Genomic DNA, 16,533 nt, shown 5'->3' on the forward strand with positions numbered 1-16,533 from the left:
AATTAATTTTGTGAATGTCCTTTGAACCTTCTCCAGTTTCACCACATCCTTTCTAAGATATGGGGCCCAAACCTACTCACAATACCAAAAGTGAGACCTTATAAAGTATCAACACTATGTCCTTGCTTTAATATTCTAGTCCTCTTGAAATGAATGCTAACATTGCATTTGCCTTCCTCACCACAGACTCAACTTGTAAATTAGCCTTCAGGAAATCCTCTGCAAGGACTCCCAAGTCTCTTTGCACCTCAGTTTATTTTTCTCCATTCAGAAAAGTCAACCCTTTTGTTTCTTCTATTAAAGTGCATGACCGTACATTTCCTGACACTATTCCATCTGCCATTTCTTTGCCCATTCTCCTAATCTTTCTAAGTCCTTCTGTAGCCTACTTCTTCAAAACTACCTGCCCCTCCACCTAACTTCATACTATCTGGCAAACTTTGCAACAAAGCCATCAATTCCGTCATCCAAATCATTGACAGATAACCATATAACAATTACAACACGGAAACAGGCCATCTCAGCCCTTCTAGTCCATGCTGAACTGTTACTCTCACCTAGTCCCACCAACCTGCACTCAGCCCATAACCCTCCATTCCTTTCCTCTCCATATATCTATCCAATTTAACTTTAAATGACAACATCGAACCTGCCTCAACCAGTTCTGCTGGAAGCTCGTTCCACACAGCTACCACTCTCTGAGTAAAGAAGTTCCCCCTCATGTTACCCCAAAACTTTTGCCCTTAACTCTCAACTCATGTCCTCTTGTTTGAATCTCCCCCATTCTCAATGGAAAAAGCCAATCCACGTCAACTCTATCAATCCCCCTCATAATTTTAAACACTTCTATCAAGTCCCCCCTCAACCTTCTACGCTCCAAAGAATAAAGACCTAACTTGTTCAACCTTTCTCTGTAACTTAGGAGATGAAACCCAGGGAACATTTTAGTAAATCTCCTCTGTACTCTCCCAATTTTATTGACATCTTTCCTATAATTCGGTGACCAGAACTGTACACAATACTCCAAATTTGGCCTTACCAATGCCTTATACAATTTTAACATTACATCCCAACTCCTATACTCAATGCTCTGATTTATAAAGGCCAGCATACCAAAAGCTTTCTTCACCACCTTATCCACATGAGATTCCACCTTCAGGGAACTATGCACCATTATTCCTAGATCCCTCTGTTCTACAGCATTCTTCAGTGCCCTACCGTTTACCATGTATGTCCTATTTTGAATAGTCCTACTAAAATGTAGCACCTCACATTTTTCAGCATTAAACTCCATCTGCCATTTTTCAGCCCACTCTTCTAACTGGCCTAAATCTCTCTGCAAGCTTTGAAAACCTACTTCATTATCCACAATGCCACCTGTCTTAGTATCATCTGCATACTTAATAATCCAATTTACCACCCCATGATCCAGATCATTAATATATATGACAAACAACATTGGACCCAGTACAGATCCCTGAGGCATACCGCTGCACACCGTCCTCCAATCTGACACACAGTTATCCACCACTACTCTTTGGCGTCTCCCATCCAGCCACTGCTGAATCCATTTTACTACTTCGATATTAATGCCTAACGATTGAACCTTCCTAACTAACCTTCCGTGTGGAACCTTGTCAAAGACCTTACTGAAGTCCATATAGACAACATCCACCACTTTACCCTCGTCAACTTTCCTGGTAACCTCATCAAAAAATTCAATAAGATTTGTCAAACATGACCTTCCACGCACAAATCCATGTTGACTGTTCCTAATCAGACCCTGTCTATCCAGATAATTATATATCCCATCTCTAAGAATACTTTCCATCAAATTACCCACTGCTGACGTCAAACTCACAGGCCGATAATTGCTAGGTTACTCTTAGAACCCTTTTTCAACAATGGAACCACATGAGCAATACGCCAATCCACTGGCACCATCCCCGTTTCTGATGACATTTGAAATATTTCTGTCAGAGCCCCTGCTATTTCTGCACTAACTTCCCTCAAGGTCCGAGGGAATATCTTGTCCGGACCTGGAGACTTATCCACTTTTATATTCCTTAAAAGCGCCAGTACTTCCTCTTCTTTAATCGTCATACTTTCCATAACTACCCTTCTTGTTTCCTTTACCTGACACAATTCAATATCCTTCTCAGTGAATACCGTAGAAAAGAAATTGTTCAAAATCTCCCCTATCTCTTTTGGCTCCGCACATAGCCGTCCACTCTGATTCTCTAAGGGACCAATTTTATTCCTCACTATCTTTTTGCTATTAATATAACTGAATCCAAATCCCTTTGGATTTATTTTCACCTTATTTACCAAAGCAACCTCATATCTTCTTTCAGCTTTTTTAATTTCTCCAAGCTGCCTATATTTATTGTAGATCCCTCTCTTTTTCCGAACCAAGTTTCCAATATCCCTTGAAAACCATGGCTCTCTCAAACTTTTAACCTTTCCCTTCAACCTAACAGGAACATAAAGATCCTGTACCCTCAAAATTTCACCTTTAAATGACCTCCATATCTCTATTACATCCTTCCCGTAAAACAAATTGTCCCAATCCACTCCTTCTGAATCCTTTCACATCTCCTCAAAGTTAGCCTTTCTCCAATCAAAAATCTCAACCCTGCGTCCAGTCCTATCCTTCTCCATAATTATATTGAAACTAATGGTAGTGTGATCACTGGACCCAAAGTGCTCCCCAACACATACCTCCGTCACCTGCCCTATCTCATTCCCTAACAGGAGATCCAACACTGCTCCTTCTCTAGTTGGTACCTCTATGTTTTGCTGCAAAAAACTATCTTCCGCTCATTTGACAAACTCCAAACCGTCGAGCCCTTTTACAGAATGGAAACGTAAAAAGAATCTGTCTCACCACAGACCCCTATGGAACACCGCTAGACACCGGCAGCCAACAGAAAAAGCTCCATTTATTCCCACTTTTTGCCTCCTGCCAATCAGCCACTGCTTTATCCATGCTAGAATCTTTCATGTAATACCACAGGCTCATAGCTTGTTAAGCAGCCTCATGTGGAACCTTGTCAAAGGCCTTCTGAAAATCCAAATACACAACTGATTCTCCTTTGTGTATCCTGCTTGTTATTTCTACAAAAAATTCCAACAGATTTGTCAGGCAAGATTTTCCCTTGAGGAAACCATGCTGACCATGGCCTATTTTATCATGTGGCTTCAAGTATCCTGAGACTTCGTCCTCAATAATGAACTCCAACATCTTCCCAACCACTGAGGCCAAACTAACTGGCCTATAGTTTCCTCCTCCTGCCTCTCTCTCTTCTTGAAGAGTGGAGTGACATTTGCAATTTTCCAGTCTTCCAGAACCATTCCAGAATCTAGTGATTCTTGAAAGATCATTACTAATGCCTCCACGATCTCTTCAGCCACCTCTTTCAGAACTCTGGTGTGTATGCCAATTGGTCCAGGTGACTTAACTACCTTCAGACCTTTCAGTTTCCTTAGAACCTTCTCTTTAGTTGTGGTAACTTCACACACTTCATGCTCCCTGACACCTGGATGAGCTGCCACCATACTGCTGGTGTCTTCCACAGTGAAGACTGATGCAAAATACTTATTCAGGTCATCTGTCATTTCATTGTCCCCCATTACTATCCCTTCAGCATTGTTCTCCAGAGGTCCGATATCCACTCTCTGTTACACCTTGTGTATCTGATCCTAAACAGCCACAAAAAGGTGATGAGTTGCTGGTGTCACATAAACAAAGCATCAGAAACCTGTCAGACAACTGTTGACAGGGAACCAAGCTCAGGGGCACTGGGTCAGGAAATGGCATGGACATAAGAGAGACTGAATCCACAAAGTTGTTGGGGAGTGGGAGTAGGATTCAGAGTCTGGAGTAGGGTGGGAGGGGTTGAGGGCTGAGTCCAGTGTGTGTGTGGTGAGGTGGGAGTGAGGGAGGGGTTTTTCGGAAATGCATTTGATTTCTTCAAAATGACTGCAAGCTCCTCTTCCCTGCAGGCAGAGTTCGGATTCTTATCGCAACAGATCTTGCTTCGCGTGGCCTTGATGTGCATGATATCACGCACGTATTCAATTTTGACTTTCCTCGCAATATGGAAGAGTACGTGCACAGAATTGGACGGACCGGCAGAGCAGGGTAGGTATTGGTTTGTGCTGCTGTGGACATTGGTTCCAACCCTGAGTTACCTGATGAAAGGTGTCAGCCTGAAGCATTGACTGTTTATACCCCTCCGTAGGTGCTGCCTGACCCACTGAGTTCCTCCAGCATTTTTGAGTTCTTCAGGTTTTCCAGTATTTTGTGTTTGTGGTTGGTTATCCAGTCCTTCACTTAATCTTGTATTTACTACCAGCTAATTCCCTTAGGTTATTGGTGTGAAAACGCCAGCCCATTGTCCCTCTAACCAAGAGCAATTACTGGCTCTTTTACTTTTCACAGGGCCAAGTTGTAAGCTTCCTTCAATGCTGTATACTTCCCAGTACTTCATGCAGATCCCCAGGATTTTATGGAGTCACTTTTGTTTGAAATGTATTCTGTTCCCTTTTCAGGCGCAAGGGACAAGCTATAACACTTGTTACAAGAAGCAACTGGAGATTTGCTGCTGAGTTGATTGGAATTCTGGAACGATCGAGTCAGGTATATTTTAGTTCTGTTGGCATTACACTTCAGTAACTCATTGGTCAGTTCGACTTGCTTTCCTATTCCATCAGGAGCAGGTGAATGGGCTTTGTTTTAGTGTATGCTGAGCACCAGTTGCAAACTGAATGAATTTGGATGAAATGATGCCCCAATTTATGGCTGAAAAGCTTAAAAGAGAGATCTACGTTTAACACAATTTGAAGTATCTTCTACACCTCATCTTTCATAAGATGTTCACATCTTAAGATCATATCACATTACGTAAGATAAAGGAAAATCCTTTCAGTTGGGATTGCACTAGCAAATCATCCAATCCAACTTTTCATTAAGTAGTTCCGTCATGGTGAGTGGTGAACTGAATAGAATGTATCCAGCATTAAAGGCGAAAGGGTGGCCTGATAGAGGACATGAGTTTATGAAAGAGTTTGATTGGTTAGATTTTCAGAATAAGGTTCAATTTATGAGGGAAACCAAAGGCAACTGAATCAGAATCAGGTTTAATATCACTGATATTATTCATTGATGAAGTGCGTCGTGGTAGTGTAGTGGTTAGCGCAATGCTATTACAGCTCGGGGCATCTGGGTTCAGTTTTAATTCCAGCACTATTTATAAAACATTTGTACGTCCTTTCCATGAGTACGTGTGTTTCCTCCAGGTGTTCCGGTTTCCTCTCACAGTCCAAAGACGTACCAGTTAGTAGGTTAATTGGTCATTGTAAATTATCCTGTAGATAAGCTAAGGTTAAATAAGTGGGTTGCTGGGCTGTGCGGCTCATTGGGTCAGAAGGGCCTGCTCTGCATTATATCTCTAATTAATTAATTCATTGACTTGCATCATGAAATATGTTGTTTTGCGACAGCAGTACAGTGCAATACAAAAAAAAATCACAATAAGTTACAATAAGAAATATTTTTAAAGCTGACTAGTGAGGTTCATGGTTCATTCAAAAATTCTTATGGTAGAAGGGAAGATGTTAGAAACAGAAATCTACAGTATATTACAGGCCCTTCAGCCCACAATTTTGTAAGCTACTCTAGAAACTGCCTGGAATTTCCCTACCACATAGCTGTCTATTTTTCTATGCTCCATGTACTTATCTAAGAGTCTCTTAAAGGACCCTATCATGTCTGCCTCTACCATCATCACTGGCAGTGCATTCCACGCACCTACCATTCTCTGTGTGGAAAGACTTGCATCTGACATTCCCCCTTCTACCTACTTCGAAGCATCTTAAAATCATGCCCCCTCATGTTAGCCATTTCAGCCCTGAGAAACAACCTCTGGCTATCCACACGATCAAGACCCTTCATCATCTTACACACCTCTCATCCTCGATCATTCCAATGAGAAAAGGCCAAGTTCACTCAACCTATTCTCATAAAGGCATGCTCTCAATTCCAGGCAACATCCTTGTAAATCTCCTCTGCACTCTCTCTATAGTATCCACATCCTTCCTGTAGGGAGGTGACCAGAGATGAACATAGTACTCCAAGTGAGGTCTAACTAAGGTCTTGTATAGCTGTAACATTACCTCAAGTCTCTTGAACTCAATCCTACAGTTGATGAATGCCAACACACCTTAAGCCTTCTTAACAACACTGTCAACCTGTGCAGCAGCTTTGAGTGTCCTATGGACATAGACCCCAAGATCCCGCTGATCCTCCACACTGCCAGGAGTCTTACCATTAATATTATATTCTGTCTTCAAAATTGACCTACCAAAATGAAGCACTTCACACTTACCTGGGTTGAACTCCATCTGCCCAGTTCTGCATCCTATCAATTTTGCATTGTAACCTCTGACAACCCTCCAGACTATCCATAACACCCCCAACTTTTGTGTCATCAGCAAACTTACTAACCCACCCTTCTACTTCCTCATCCAGGTCATTTATAAAAATCACAAAGAGGAAGGTCCCAGAACAGACCCTTCTGGAAATGTTCATGTTGTTCCTAAAACATTTAGCAAGTCTCTTGGGTTTCCTGTACCTTCTCCCTAATGGTAGTAATGAGAAGAGGGCATGTCCTGGATGGTGGGGATCCTGAATGATGGATGCTGCCTTCTTGAGGTATTGCCTATTGAAGATGTCCTTGATGGTAGGATGCCTGTAATGGAGCTGGCTGAGTTTACAACTCTCTGCAGTTTTATTCGACCCTGTGCATTGGAGCCTCCACATCGGATTGTGATGCAGCCAGTTAGAATACTCTGCACAGTACCTCTGTAGAAAATGTGCTGTAGACATACCAAAGCTCCACAGACCTCTAATGAAGTATAGCCGCTGACATGCCTTCTTCATAATTGCATCAAGATGTTGGGCACAGGATAGATCTTCAGGGCTGTGGACACCCAGGAGCTTAAACTGCTCATCCTTTCAACTGCCGACCCTCTCAATGAGGACTTGTGTGTGTTCTCCCAACTTCCCCTTCTTGCATTTCACAATCAGTTCTTTTGTCTTAACTGCTGTTGAGTGTAAGGTCATTGTTGCGATATTACTCAACCAGCTGGCTGTAAAAAAAAATATGGCAATTAATAAATCCAATGGACACAAGCTTTAACTCAAGATTAGGAAGAATATAGAGCTTGCTACCGTGATTAATAGTTAAGATGAAAACAGATGAAAAGATAAATGAGTTTACTGAAAGGATAGCACAGTGGTATGAGAGAGGTGTAGACTATAAACACAGATGTAGATCAGTCAGAATGAATGGTCTGATTCAAGTTCATTTGTCACTCAACCATATAAATATATACCACCAAACAAAACAACTTCCCTCCAGATCAAATTGCGCAGCACATCACATATTGCTCACACACAACACATAAAGTAATATTATCACAAATAAGTTAACAAATAATAAAATATATTCTAGAAGATTGACATTTAACATAAGGTGCATTTATGACTCAAGTTAAAAAGTAAATAATATAATGCTTCTGGAGCTTCACACATGATGAGACTTGGGTGGTGGCAGGGAGTTCAGTAGTCTTATGGCCTGGGGGAAGAAGCTGTTTCCTATTCTAATAGTCCTTGACCTAATGCTGCAATACTTCCTGCCTGATGGTAGGATGTCAAAGAGATTGTTAGATGGCTGGGAGGGATTCCATGCAGTAAGCTGCTGTAGTCCTGTCTATGCGTCTCTGTCAGCCATGTGAGTCTGTTCTCTTGCTTCACTACCACAACCCTGTTCAGTTGTATAACTTCTCACGTGCAGCCAGTTCCTGTAGAGTTACTGATGATGGCTGAGAGGTACAAACAGGACAGAATGAAGAAGGAGTACGATCGGGAGATGGCAGCCTCCTCTAATGAAAGACACGGAGACCACAGGCGTGGCCGCAGGGACTGGAACAAAGTAAGATCAGTAATCACAATTCCAGCTGTTCTGTGTTCATGCATCTTTAAAAATCAGGCTATTCCTTGATTCAATATTTGAATCTTTTGTTTTTGCTAATTGTTAGTGATGGTCTCTGACCAAGTTACTGTAGTACGACTAATGATGGTGGCACTTGCACTGGGAAAGATGTCTTTCTCAGTGAAAGAAATAAGTCAGGAAACAAAAATTTGAGGATTATTTTTCTTCAAAATTACCTCAAATGATAGTGAATATTAAAAGCAAGCATTTTCAGTTGCTACACACAAAATACTGGAGGAAATCAGCAGGCCAGGCAACATCTATGGAAACGAGTCAACAGTCGTCGTTTTGGGCTGAGACCCCTCCTGATGAAGGGTCTTGGCCCAAAACATCAAATGTTTACTCTTCCATAGATGCTGCCTGTACTGCTGAGTTCCTCTAGCATTTCGTGTGTATTACTTTAATTTCCAGCATTTGCAGATTTTCTCTTGTTTGAGTTTCAGTTGATTAAAGCCAAACATTGGGATAATTTATACAAATTTTTATCTTTTCAGAGAAACTAATGTGATGACCCTGTAATCTATTATAATGGAAAAATAAAACCTGAATTCTGCTGCACAGGAAAATGCAAGTTCCTATCCAGACTCTAGCCCAAAGTATGTGAACACTACATTTCACTTTTCACTATTTGAAAATATTTTCTTTGGATGATTTTTTTTGGTAAGCATGTTGTTTTCTACCGAGACTGCTCCTTGGCCAAAGGTGGTGGATGTAGTTCCACCCTGTGGCAGAGGTGCTGTCCCTGTATCTTGATGTTAGCTTTCTGGAAAGTTATTGTATATTATTCAAAGATGAATAAACATAAACTCATATTAAAAACACTTGTCAGTGTATAATCTGTTATATTTAAGGTTCAGGAGCATCCTGTGTTCAGATTTCCTAATGTAGCATAATACATCCTTATGCTGGTAGAGTTCATGCATTTGGCATATTGCATTATAGAAGTGGAGTTTGTAGGAACCAGTGCTGCATTGACTAAGGTCTCATTTTGTGCTTTGGATAAGACCTGACATTAATGCCTAATGTATGTAAATCAACCTCCCTTGCTTCAGCAATGAACAGGCTCTGCGCAGGCTTGAATATGAGTATGTCGCCACTGATGCATCTGTTCAGTAATCTTAGAAGGTTAAGCTTAACCCAAAGTTCAAGTTCAAAGTAAATTTATTATTACTGTATATGTACAGTCTCGTATATAAAGTTAGGATGTCTTAAGATTTTTGCAACAGTACTGTAGTAATTTTATATATTGCACTGTGCTGCTGCCACAAAAACAAATTTCATGACATATGTGAGAGATAATAAATTTGATATTGATATTGGTCAATTGTGGACTGTGAGTGGGAAGGGGGTAGGGAATCATAGTTAGGAAAGGGGGGAGGGAGCAGGAATCACCATAGATACATTCTGTAATGATCAGTAAACCAATTGCTTGAAATCAAATGACCTTGCCTGGTGTCTCAGGGCTGAGTGTGTTTACACCCGCACCACTCCCAGCCCCTGGCAGTCCTCTACCACCTGTACCACACCCCTCCCAAGGGGCTTCACCTTTGCCTTTCCCTGACAGAATGTAGGAGGTTAAAATACCTATTTGGTTTCTGTGAATGATACCTGGCTAAATAATGATGAATTTCTGGCTTGACCATGAAGTTCAGGAACTTATTGCCCTTCAACCTATCAGGCTCCTGAACTAGTGTGTCAGATTTACAAACTCACTCTCCACTCAGTGTTGACAAATACAGTACTGAATGTCACTATATACTACCCTGAAATTAATTTTCATGTAGGCATTCACAATAGATACAAAGTAACACAATAGAATCAATGAAAAGCTGCACACAAAGACAAACAGCCAATGTACAAAAGACAACACATAGTGCAAATATTTTCTAAAAAAACAAAATAATAATAAATAATATTGAGAACATGAGTTGCAGTGTCTTGAAAGTGAGCCCATAGGTTGTGGAATCAGTTCAGTGTTGAGATGAATTAAATTATCCCCGCTGGTTCAGGAACTTCCACAACTTGGTAGCCAAGCCAGAAATTTATCATTACGTACCCAGATATCATTCACAGAAGTAGAATAGGATTTTTACCCTGTGGCTTCTCCTACACTCTGTCAAGGAAATGCTGTTCAGCAAGCTGAAAGTTAAATTCTGTTCAAAGTACTTTTGCAACTTCCCTTTCTGTATTTTTTTTTGCAACTGTTAGACTTAAATTTGAGAGTTTTTGCTGGAGGGGAATTGAAAGTGCATATCATCAACAACATTGGCATTTGTGGTGTTCTGCAGTACGTAGATTCTTCACCTCCCTTAACACAATTTTAATTAGGTATGCAAAATTCTGTCCTCTGAATCTATCCATCCCTTCTTCCCTCCCTTTATGATTTAGAGTGTAAAGTACAAGTCCATCACTGGTAAAGCCCCCTTTCCCCCACCATCCCTCGCCAATTGAGCACATGACATGGAGCACTGTCAGAAGGAAGTGGCCTCCATCATTAACGATCCCCACCATCTGGGCCATCTCTCCTCTCACTGCTGCCATCAGAAAGGGGGTACAGGAACCTTAAGATCCACGCAGCCAGGTTCAGGAACAGTTATTTCCCCTCAACCATATGATTCTTAAACCAGAGGGGATAACTTTTTCAATTTCATTCACCCCATCACTGAACTGTTCCTGCACTCTGTGGTCTCCCTTTCAAGGACTCTTCATCTCATGTTCAGAAATGGTTTAAATAGTTCTACTTAATATCAGAGAATGTATACATTATACAACCTTAAGTTCTTGCTCTTTGCAGACCTCCACGAAACAAAAAAGCCCAAGGTGAATGACAGAAACATCAGAACCCCAAAGCCCCACACACACACACACACACAAGCAACAGCAGAAGCATCAAACCTCCACTTGCACCAGAAGCACTGACCCCCTCCCCGCCATACAATCAATAACAAAAGCCCCCAAAGAGTCCGTGATATAGAGCCCATCAAAAACTACCGTCCATCCCAACACTTAGGACTCACCAACCTATGAGTTCAAACTATGGACTCACTTTCAAGGTCTTCATCTCATGTTATTGCTTATTTATTTATTATAATTATTTTTTTGGATTTGCACAATTTTGCCTTTTGACATTGGTTGTTTGTCATGTTAGGCTGGTCTTTCATTGATTTATTATTTCTTGTATTTCCTATGAATGCCCACAATAAAATGAATCTCAGGGTTGTATATGGTAACATATACTTTGCTAATAAACTTACTTGGAGTTTTGTTGAACCTTGAACTCATACCCAATGATTTTCTGAAGGATGGCTACTAAGGTTTTCTTGGAAATGAACCAGGCATTTGGTGCACAGCAAGGTCCAACAAAGAGCTGTGTAACTATGCCTATTGTGTGCCTACTGAAGTTAGGCCAAGGCACTGGGTACAGCTACCCCTCATTTTGAAATAGACGGGAAAGATCCTAAAGTGCAGACTGAGAGTAGACAGACAGTGTAAAATTACCTTCAGAGGGCAGCATCAAGGGCAGCATAACACATAATAGAATGATAACCATAATAGAATCACTGAAAGGCTGTGCCAACTTGGGCGCTCAACTAGTGTACAAAAGGCAACAATCTCTGCAAATACAAAAAGAAAGAAGTAACAAACAATATTGAGAACCTGAGATGAAGAGTCCTTGGGAAGTGTGTCCATAAGTTGTGGGGACATTTCAATGGTAATGTTGAGTGAAGTTATCCCTGCATTGATTACAAACCTACCGTGTTCCAGAGCCCAATGTATTCTCTGGAATCTGGGCAGTCACCAAAAGTTGGGTAGGGGAAGTTTGCTGTTGAAGCTTGGGTCTTGGTTCTAATTCTGTAGCCAACATGCTGTTCCTTCATGTCCCTTCACTTCTCTAGATGAAGTCATGACCCATTTCTTCATGCAGTTCCGGGGATTCCTAGCAAATCTATGGCTTGGGTTAGCTTCCCTCACTAATGGCTTGAACGGAAGTGCACCTAATGGGGTCACTACACCAATTCAGTGAAATGCCAAATCAGTTGAGAGGGGGAAATGGTGAATGTTACGATGTGTATCTACAAAAAAAAGTGAACAGCTGTATAGTTGTTAAAACATCAAGTGCTAAATGAGACCACATCAGATCCAGGAGCATACTTTACCGTGTTATCTTCATTGAAGCTTCAGTAATCTGCAATTACTCGGTGTACGGGCTAATATCACAACCAAAACCCATTTATTCTCTTTACGTCCAGAAATATTTCTTATATTTATTTAACTTTTGAACTGGCACTCAAACTTGTATTCCTGGTGAGCAGAAAAGACTTAAGATTAAGGAATTTATATATTTGCAATGTAACTAACTTTGTCCCACTCCCATCAGGGAGAAGGCTAAACAGCATCCACGCCTGGACTACCAGATTTAAAAACAGTTGCTTTCCCCAAGCAGTAAGGCTGATCAACACCGTTGCCCACTAACCAATGCCTCCACACACCCCCACCACTACTACCTTATCATTTTCTGTCAGAGTTACCTTGTGTACAGACACTCCTGTTCTTAGCATCACTTTATAGACATACAAATAATCTATTGTACAAACACTTGCTTATGTAGTTATTTTTTTTATTATTGTGTTCTTTATCTTATTCTTTTTTTTTTGTGCTGCATTGGATCCAGAGTAACAATTATTTCATCTCCTTTACACGTGTGTACTGGAAATGACAATACAAATGACATTAAACGATCTTCAATCTTTAAAGAAAGGTTATATTTAAAGCAAAGGTTTATAGGTTCTTGATTAGTCAGGGTGACAAAGGTTACAGGGAGAAGTACAGGAGGATGGGGTTGAGAGAGATGATAAATCAGCCATGATGGAATGGCAGAGTAGTCTCAATGGGCTAGATAGTGTAATTTTGCTCCTATGACTTGTGGTCTTAATCTGAGACCATAAGACATAGGAGTAGAATTAGGCCATTCGTCTGTGGTAATGACAATCTGGAATCATTTGTTAATGCAGTGGTTCACATACAAACTAACATGTAAGGTCAGTTTCAATTATTCACTATCAGTAATTGACAGATGTTTAAATAAAGGTTTTAATGAAGGTTGAAATCATATTTAGGCAAAGTAACTGGTTTAACCACATCCCAAGAGTCACCAAACTGGTTATTTGCTTTTTATATTTAAAAGTATATCAAAGATATCTTGGTGAATCCAAAGTAGATCTCATGTAGCTGGGGAGCTACACTTTGTTCAGTTTTGTTTCATTTCCAACCAAAAACGCAAGACGTACAATAAACAGAAGTAAGCAAGTATTTATATATAGAAATTAGAAACTTGTAGGGAAATAGCAGAAGATCCTGTTGCTGTACTTATGACATAGTTACATGAATAGGAAATAGAAACTGAGGATTCAAAGGAGATTAGTCAAGCTTGCATTGGTACAAATGGACCAGGACCAACAAAGGTGGCCATTGTATATTTTATTTCCAGCAAGAAATAAATAGAAATGTGCACTTTTTATGTCAGGCTTGTATTTTCCAGTCCATGTCATATCTGGGCAGTAGATTAATAATAGTGAAAGCAGACATTATTAGATTTAGCCACTCACCCTAGTTCAGGATGCAGTGCTGCTCTTCTAATGTGCCATGCCTTTGATCACTGCTATAAATGTCATTATTACCTTACTACTAAATCCATTCATCTATCTAGTATCTGCTTGAGGCTGGAACAAGTTGTGTGCAACCTGTATCTTATTTAACTCCAAAATGAGCTTTTGCACCTGTGTACTTTGCTGAGGCAATCTGTTCCCACCTCTAACTCCGACCCTGACCCTCCACGTCTCATCTGGTGCTAAAACTCACATCTGTGCCTTTTATAACTACACACTTGACTACCCTGGTGCCTTGTCAGCTGGCTTCCTCCATTCCCTCCTCTGTAGACATGTGCAAAAAGAAACCACTGACGTTGGAAATGCCCATCAGGTCAGGTAACAATTGGTGGACAGACTTTTCAGCACAGATGCTATCTGACCTCAGAGAACATAGAACATAGAACATAATGATAGATCTAATGAGCATTTCCATCATTTTCTTTTATTTCAGACTTCCAGAAACTACTCTGCTCTCCATCTCAGTTTCCCAGCAGTCCATTTTTTGCTTCTATTCTCATTCATCCTTCTCTCAACTCCTCCTCCAGACAGATCAGCTATGATGAACAAGTCCTCACCATCCTCTTTCAAGTAGCATCAGTATCACCTTGATTCTCCTGGTCTGCATCCTGTTACAGACATTTCCTTTGCTTGCCCCACAATGCCCCTTCTCAACTTACATGCTTACTTTCTCAATTTCTCCCAATTGTGATGAAAAGTCAGAACCTGAAATACTAACTTACACAAAAGCCACTACCTTAACTCCAAGATTTTCCAAAGTTTACCCCCAATCATCAATCTCCTGAACAAGCATGGATAACTTCACTCACCTCGACACTGAACTAATTCCACAACCTATGGACTCATTTTCAAGGACTCTACAACTCATGTTAACACTTACTTATTACATATTTACCTATTATTATCTTTTTCTTTTTGTATTTGCACAATTTGCTGGCGTAAGGTCCTGATGGAGTATCTGGTATGGCTCTGAAAACCTGTGCCAACCAACTAATGGGAGTATTCAAGGACATTTTCAGCCTCTCACTGTTATGGGCAGAAGTTCCCACTTGCTTCAAAAAGGTAACAATTATACCAATGCCCAAGAAGAATAATGTGAGCTGCCTTAGTGACCATCACCCAGTAGCACTCACATCTACAGTGATGAAATTCTTTGAGAGGTTGGTCATGGCTAAAATGCTGCCTCAGCAAGGACCTGGACCCATTGCTATTTGCCTACCTCCACAATAGGTCAATGGCAGATGCAATCTCAATGGCTCTTCACACGGCTTTAGACCACCTGGACAATACAAACACCTGTGTCAGGATGCTGTTCATTGACTATAGCTCAGCATTTATTACCATCATTCCCACGATCCTAACTAAGAAGTTACAGAACCTGGGCCTCTGTACCTCCCTCTGCAATTGGATCCTCAACTTCCTAACCAGAAGACCACAATCTGTACGGGGTGGTGATATCATATCCACCTCGCTGACGATCAACACTGGCGTACCGCAGGGGTATGTGCTTAGTCCACAGCTCTATTCTCTATATACACATGACTGTGTGGCTAGACATAGCTCAAATACCATCTATAAATTTACTGATGATACAACCATTGTTGGTAGAATGTCAAGTGGTGACGAGAGGGTGTACAGGATATGCCAACTGGTGGAGTGGTGCCACAGCAACCTGGCACTCAATGTCAGTAAGGGGAAAGAGCTGATTGTGGACTTCTGGAAGGGTAAGAGGAAGGAACACATACCAATCCTCATAGAGGGATCAGAAGTGGAGAGAATGAGCAGTTTCAGGTTCTTGGATGTCAAGATCTCTGAGGATCTAACCTGGTCCCAACATATTGATGCGGCTACACTTCATTAAGAGTTTGAAGGGATTTGGTATATCAACAAATACACTCAAAACCTATAGATGTACCGTGGAGAGCATTCTGACAGGCTGCATCACTGTCTGGGATGAGGGGGGGAGGTGGGCTACTGCAGAGGATTGTAAATTTAGTTGGCTCCATCTTGGGTACTAGCGTTCAAGGAGCGGTGTCTTAGAAAGGCAGCAGCCGTTATTAAGGACCTCCAGCACCCAGGGTATGCCCTCTTCTCGCTGATGCCATCAGGTAGGAGGTACAGAAGCCTGAAGGAACACACTCAGCGATTCAGGAACAGCTTCTTCCCCTCTGCCATCCGAGTCCTAATTGGACACTACCCCACCTTTTTAATATATAGTATTTCTGTTTTTTGCACAATTTTTAATCTATTCAATATACATATACTGTAATTGTTTTAGTTATTTATTATTTTTATTTTGTTTTTTCTTCTATATTATGTATTGCATTATACTGCTGCTGCTAACAAATTTCACATCACATGCCAGTGATAATAACCCTGATCCTGATTCTGATTTTGCTCGTTTGCTGTTCTTTGTATATAGATTTTCATTGATTCTACTATATTACTTTGTATTTACTGTGAATGCCACCAAGAAAATGAATCTTAGGGTGACATATGCACTTTGACAATAAATTTACTTTTGAACTTTTATTTAAAATCATCTTGCCCCAAACTATTCTGCAAGTCTCTTAGACTCATCCTTTGTGTGCTTGCTGTCAGCTCCCAGTTCAACCCACCTTAATTTTAAACCTCTCATCCTTGTTTTCTATTTCCTCCATAATCCCAGGGGTCACCAGTTCTATAATTACAGAAGACTTACCCATGTTCTCCAATTCTAGAATCTTAACCAACTCTAATTTTAACCAGTATGCCAGAAATTCCGGAGGAACTCAGCAGAAGGGGTAGACGTGCAGAGTTTCTCCACCGAT

The 16,533-nt window shown here is 40.8% G+C and overlaps 1 protein-coding gene across 1 annotated transcript in view; it reads left to right on the forward strand.

The window, feature by feature from the left end:
• Window positions 1-8,748, forward strand: part of ddx43 (DEAD (Asp-Glu-Ala-Asp) box polypeptide 43) — an 83,609-nt gene extending 74,861 nt beyond the window's left edge. Inside the window, exons 14-17 of the mRNA XM_063071511.1 lie at window positions 4,006-4,144; window positions 4,555-4,642; window positions 7,860-7,997; window positions 8,552-8,748. Of these exons, the coding sequence (XP_062927581.1) occupies window positions 4,006-4,144; window positions 4,555-4,642; window positions 7,860-7,997; window positions 8,552-8,560 (374 nt within the window). The 3' untranslated portion in view covers window positions 8,561-8,748. The remainder of the gene's footprint in view (window positions 1-4,005; window positions 4,145-4,554; window positions 4,643-7,859; window positions 7,998-8,551) is intronic.
• Window positions 8,749-16,533: the final 7,785 nt, after the last annotated feature.

The sequence above is a fragment of the Mobula hypostoma genome, chromosome 2 (assembly GCF_963921235.1).
Source record: "Mobula hypostoma chromosome 2, sMobHyp1.1, whole genome shotgun sequence".
Classification (NCBI taxonomy): domain Eukaryota; kingdom Metazoa; phylum Chordata; class Chondrichthyes; order Myliobatiformes; family Myliobatidae; genus Mobula; species Mobula hypostoma.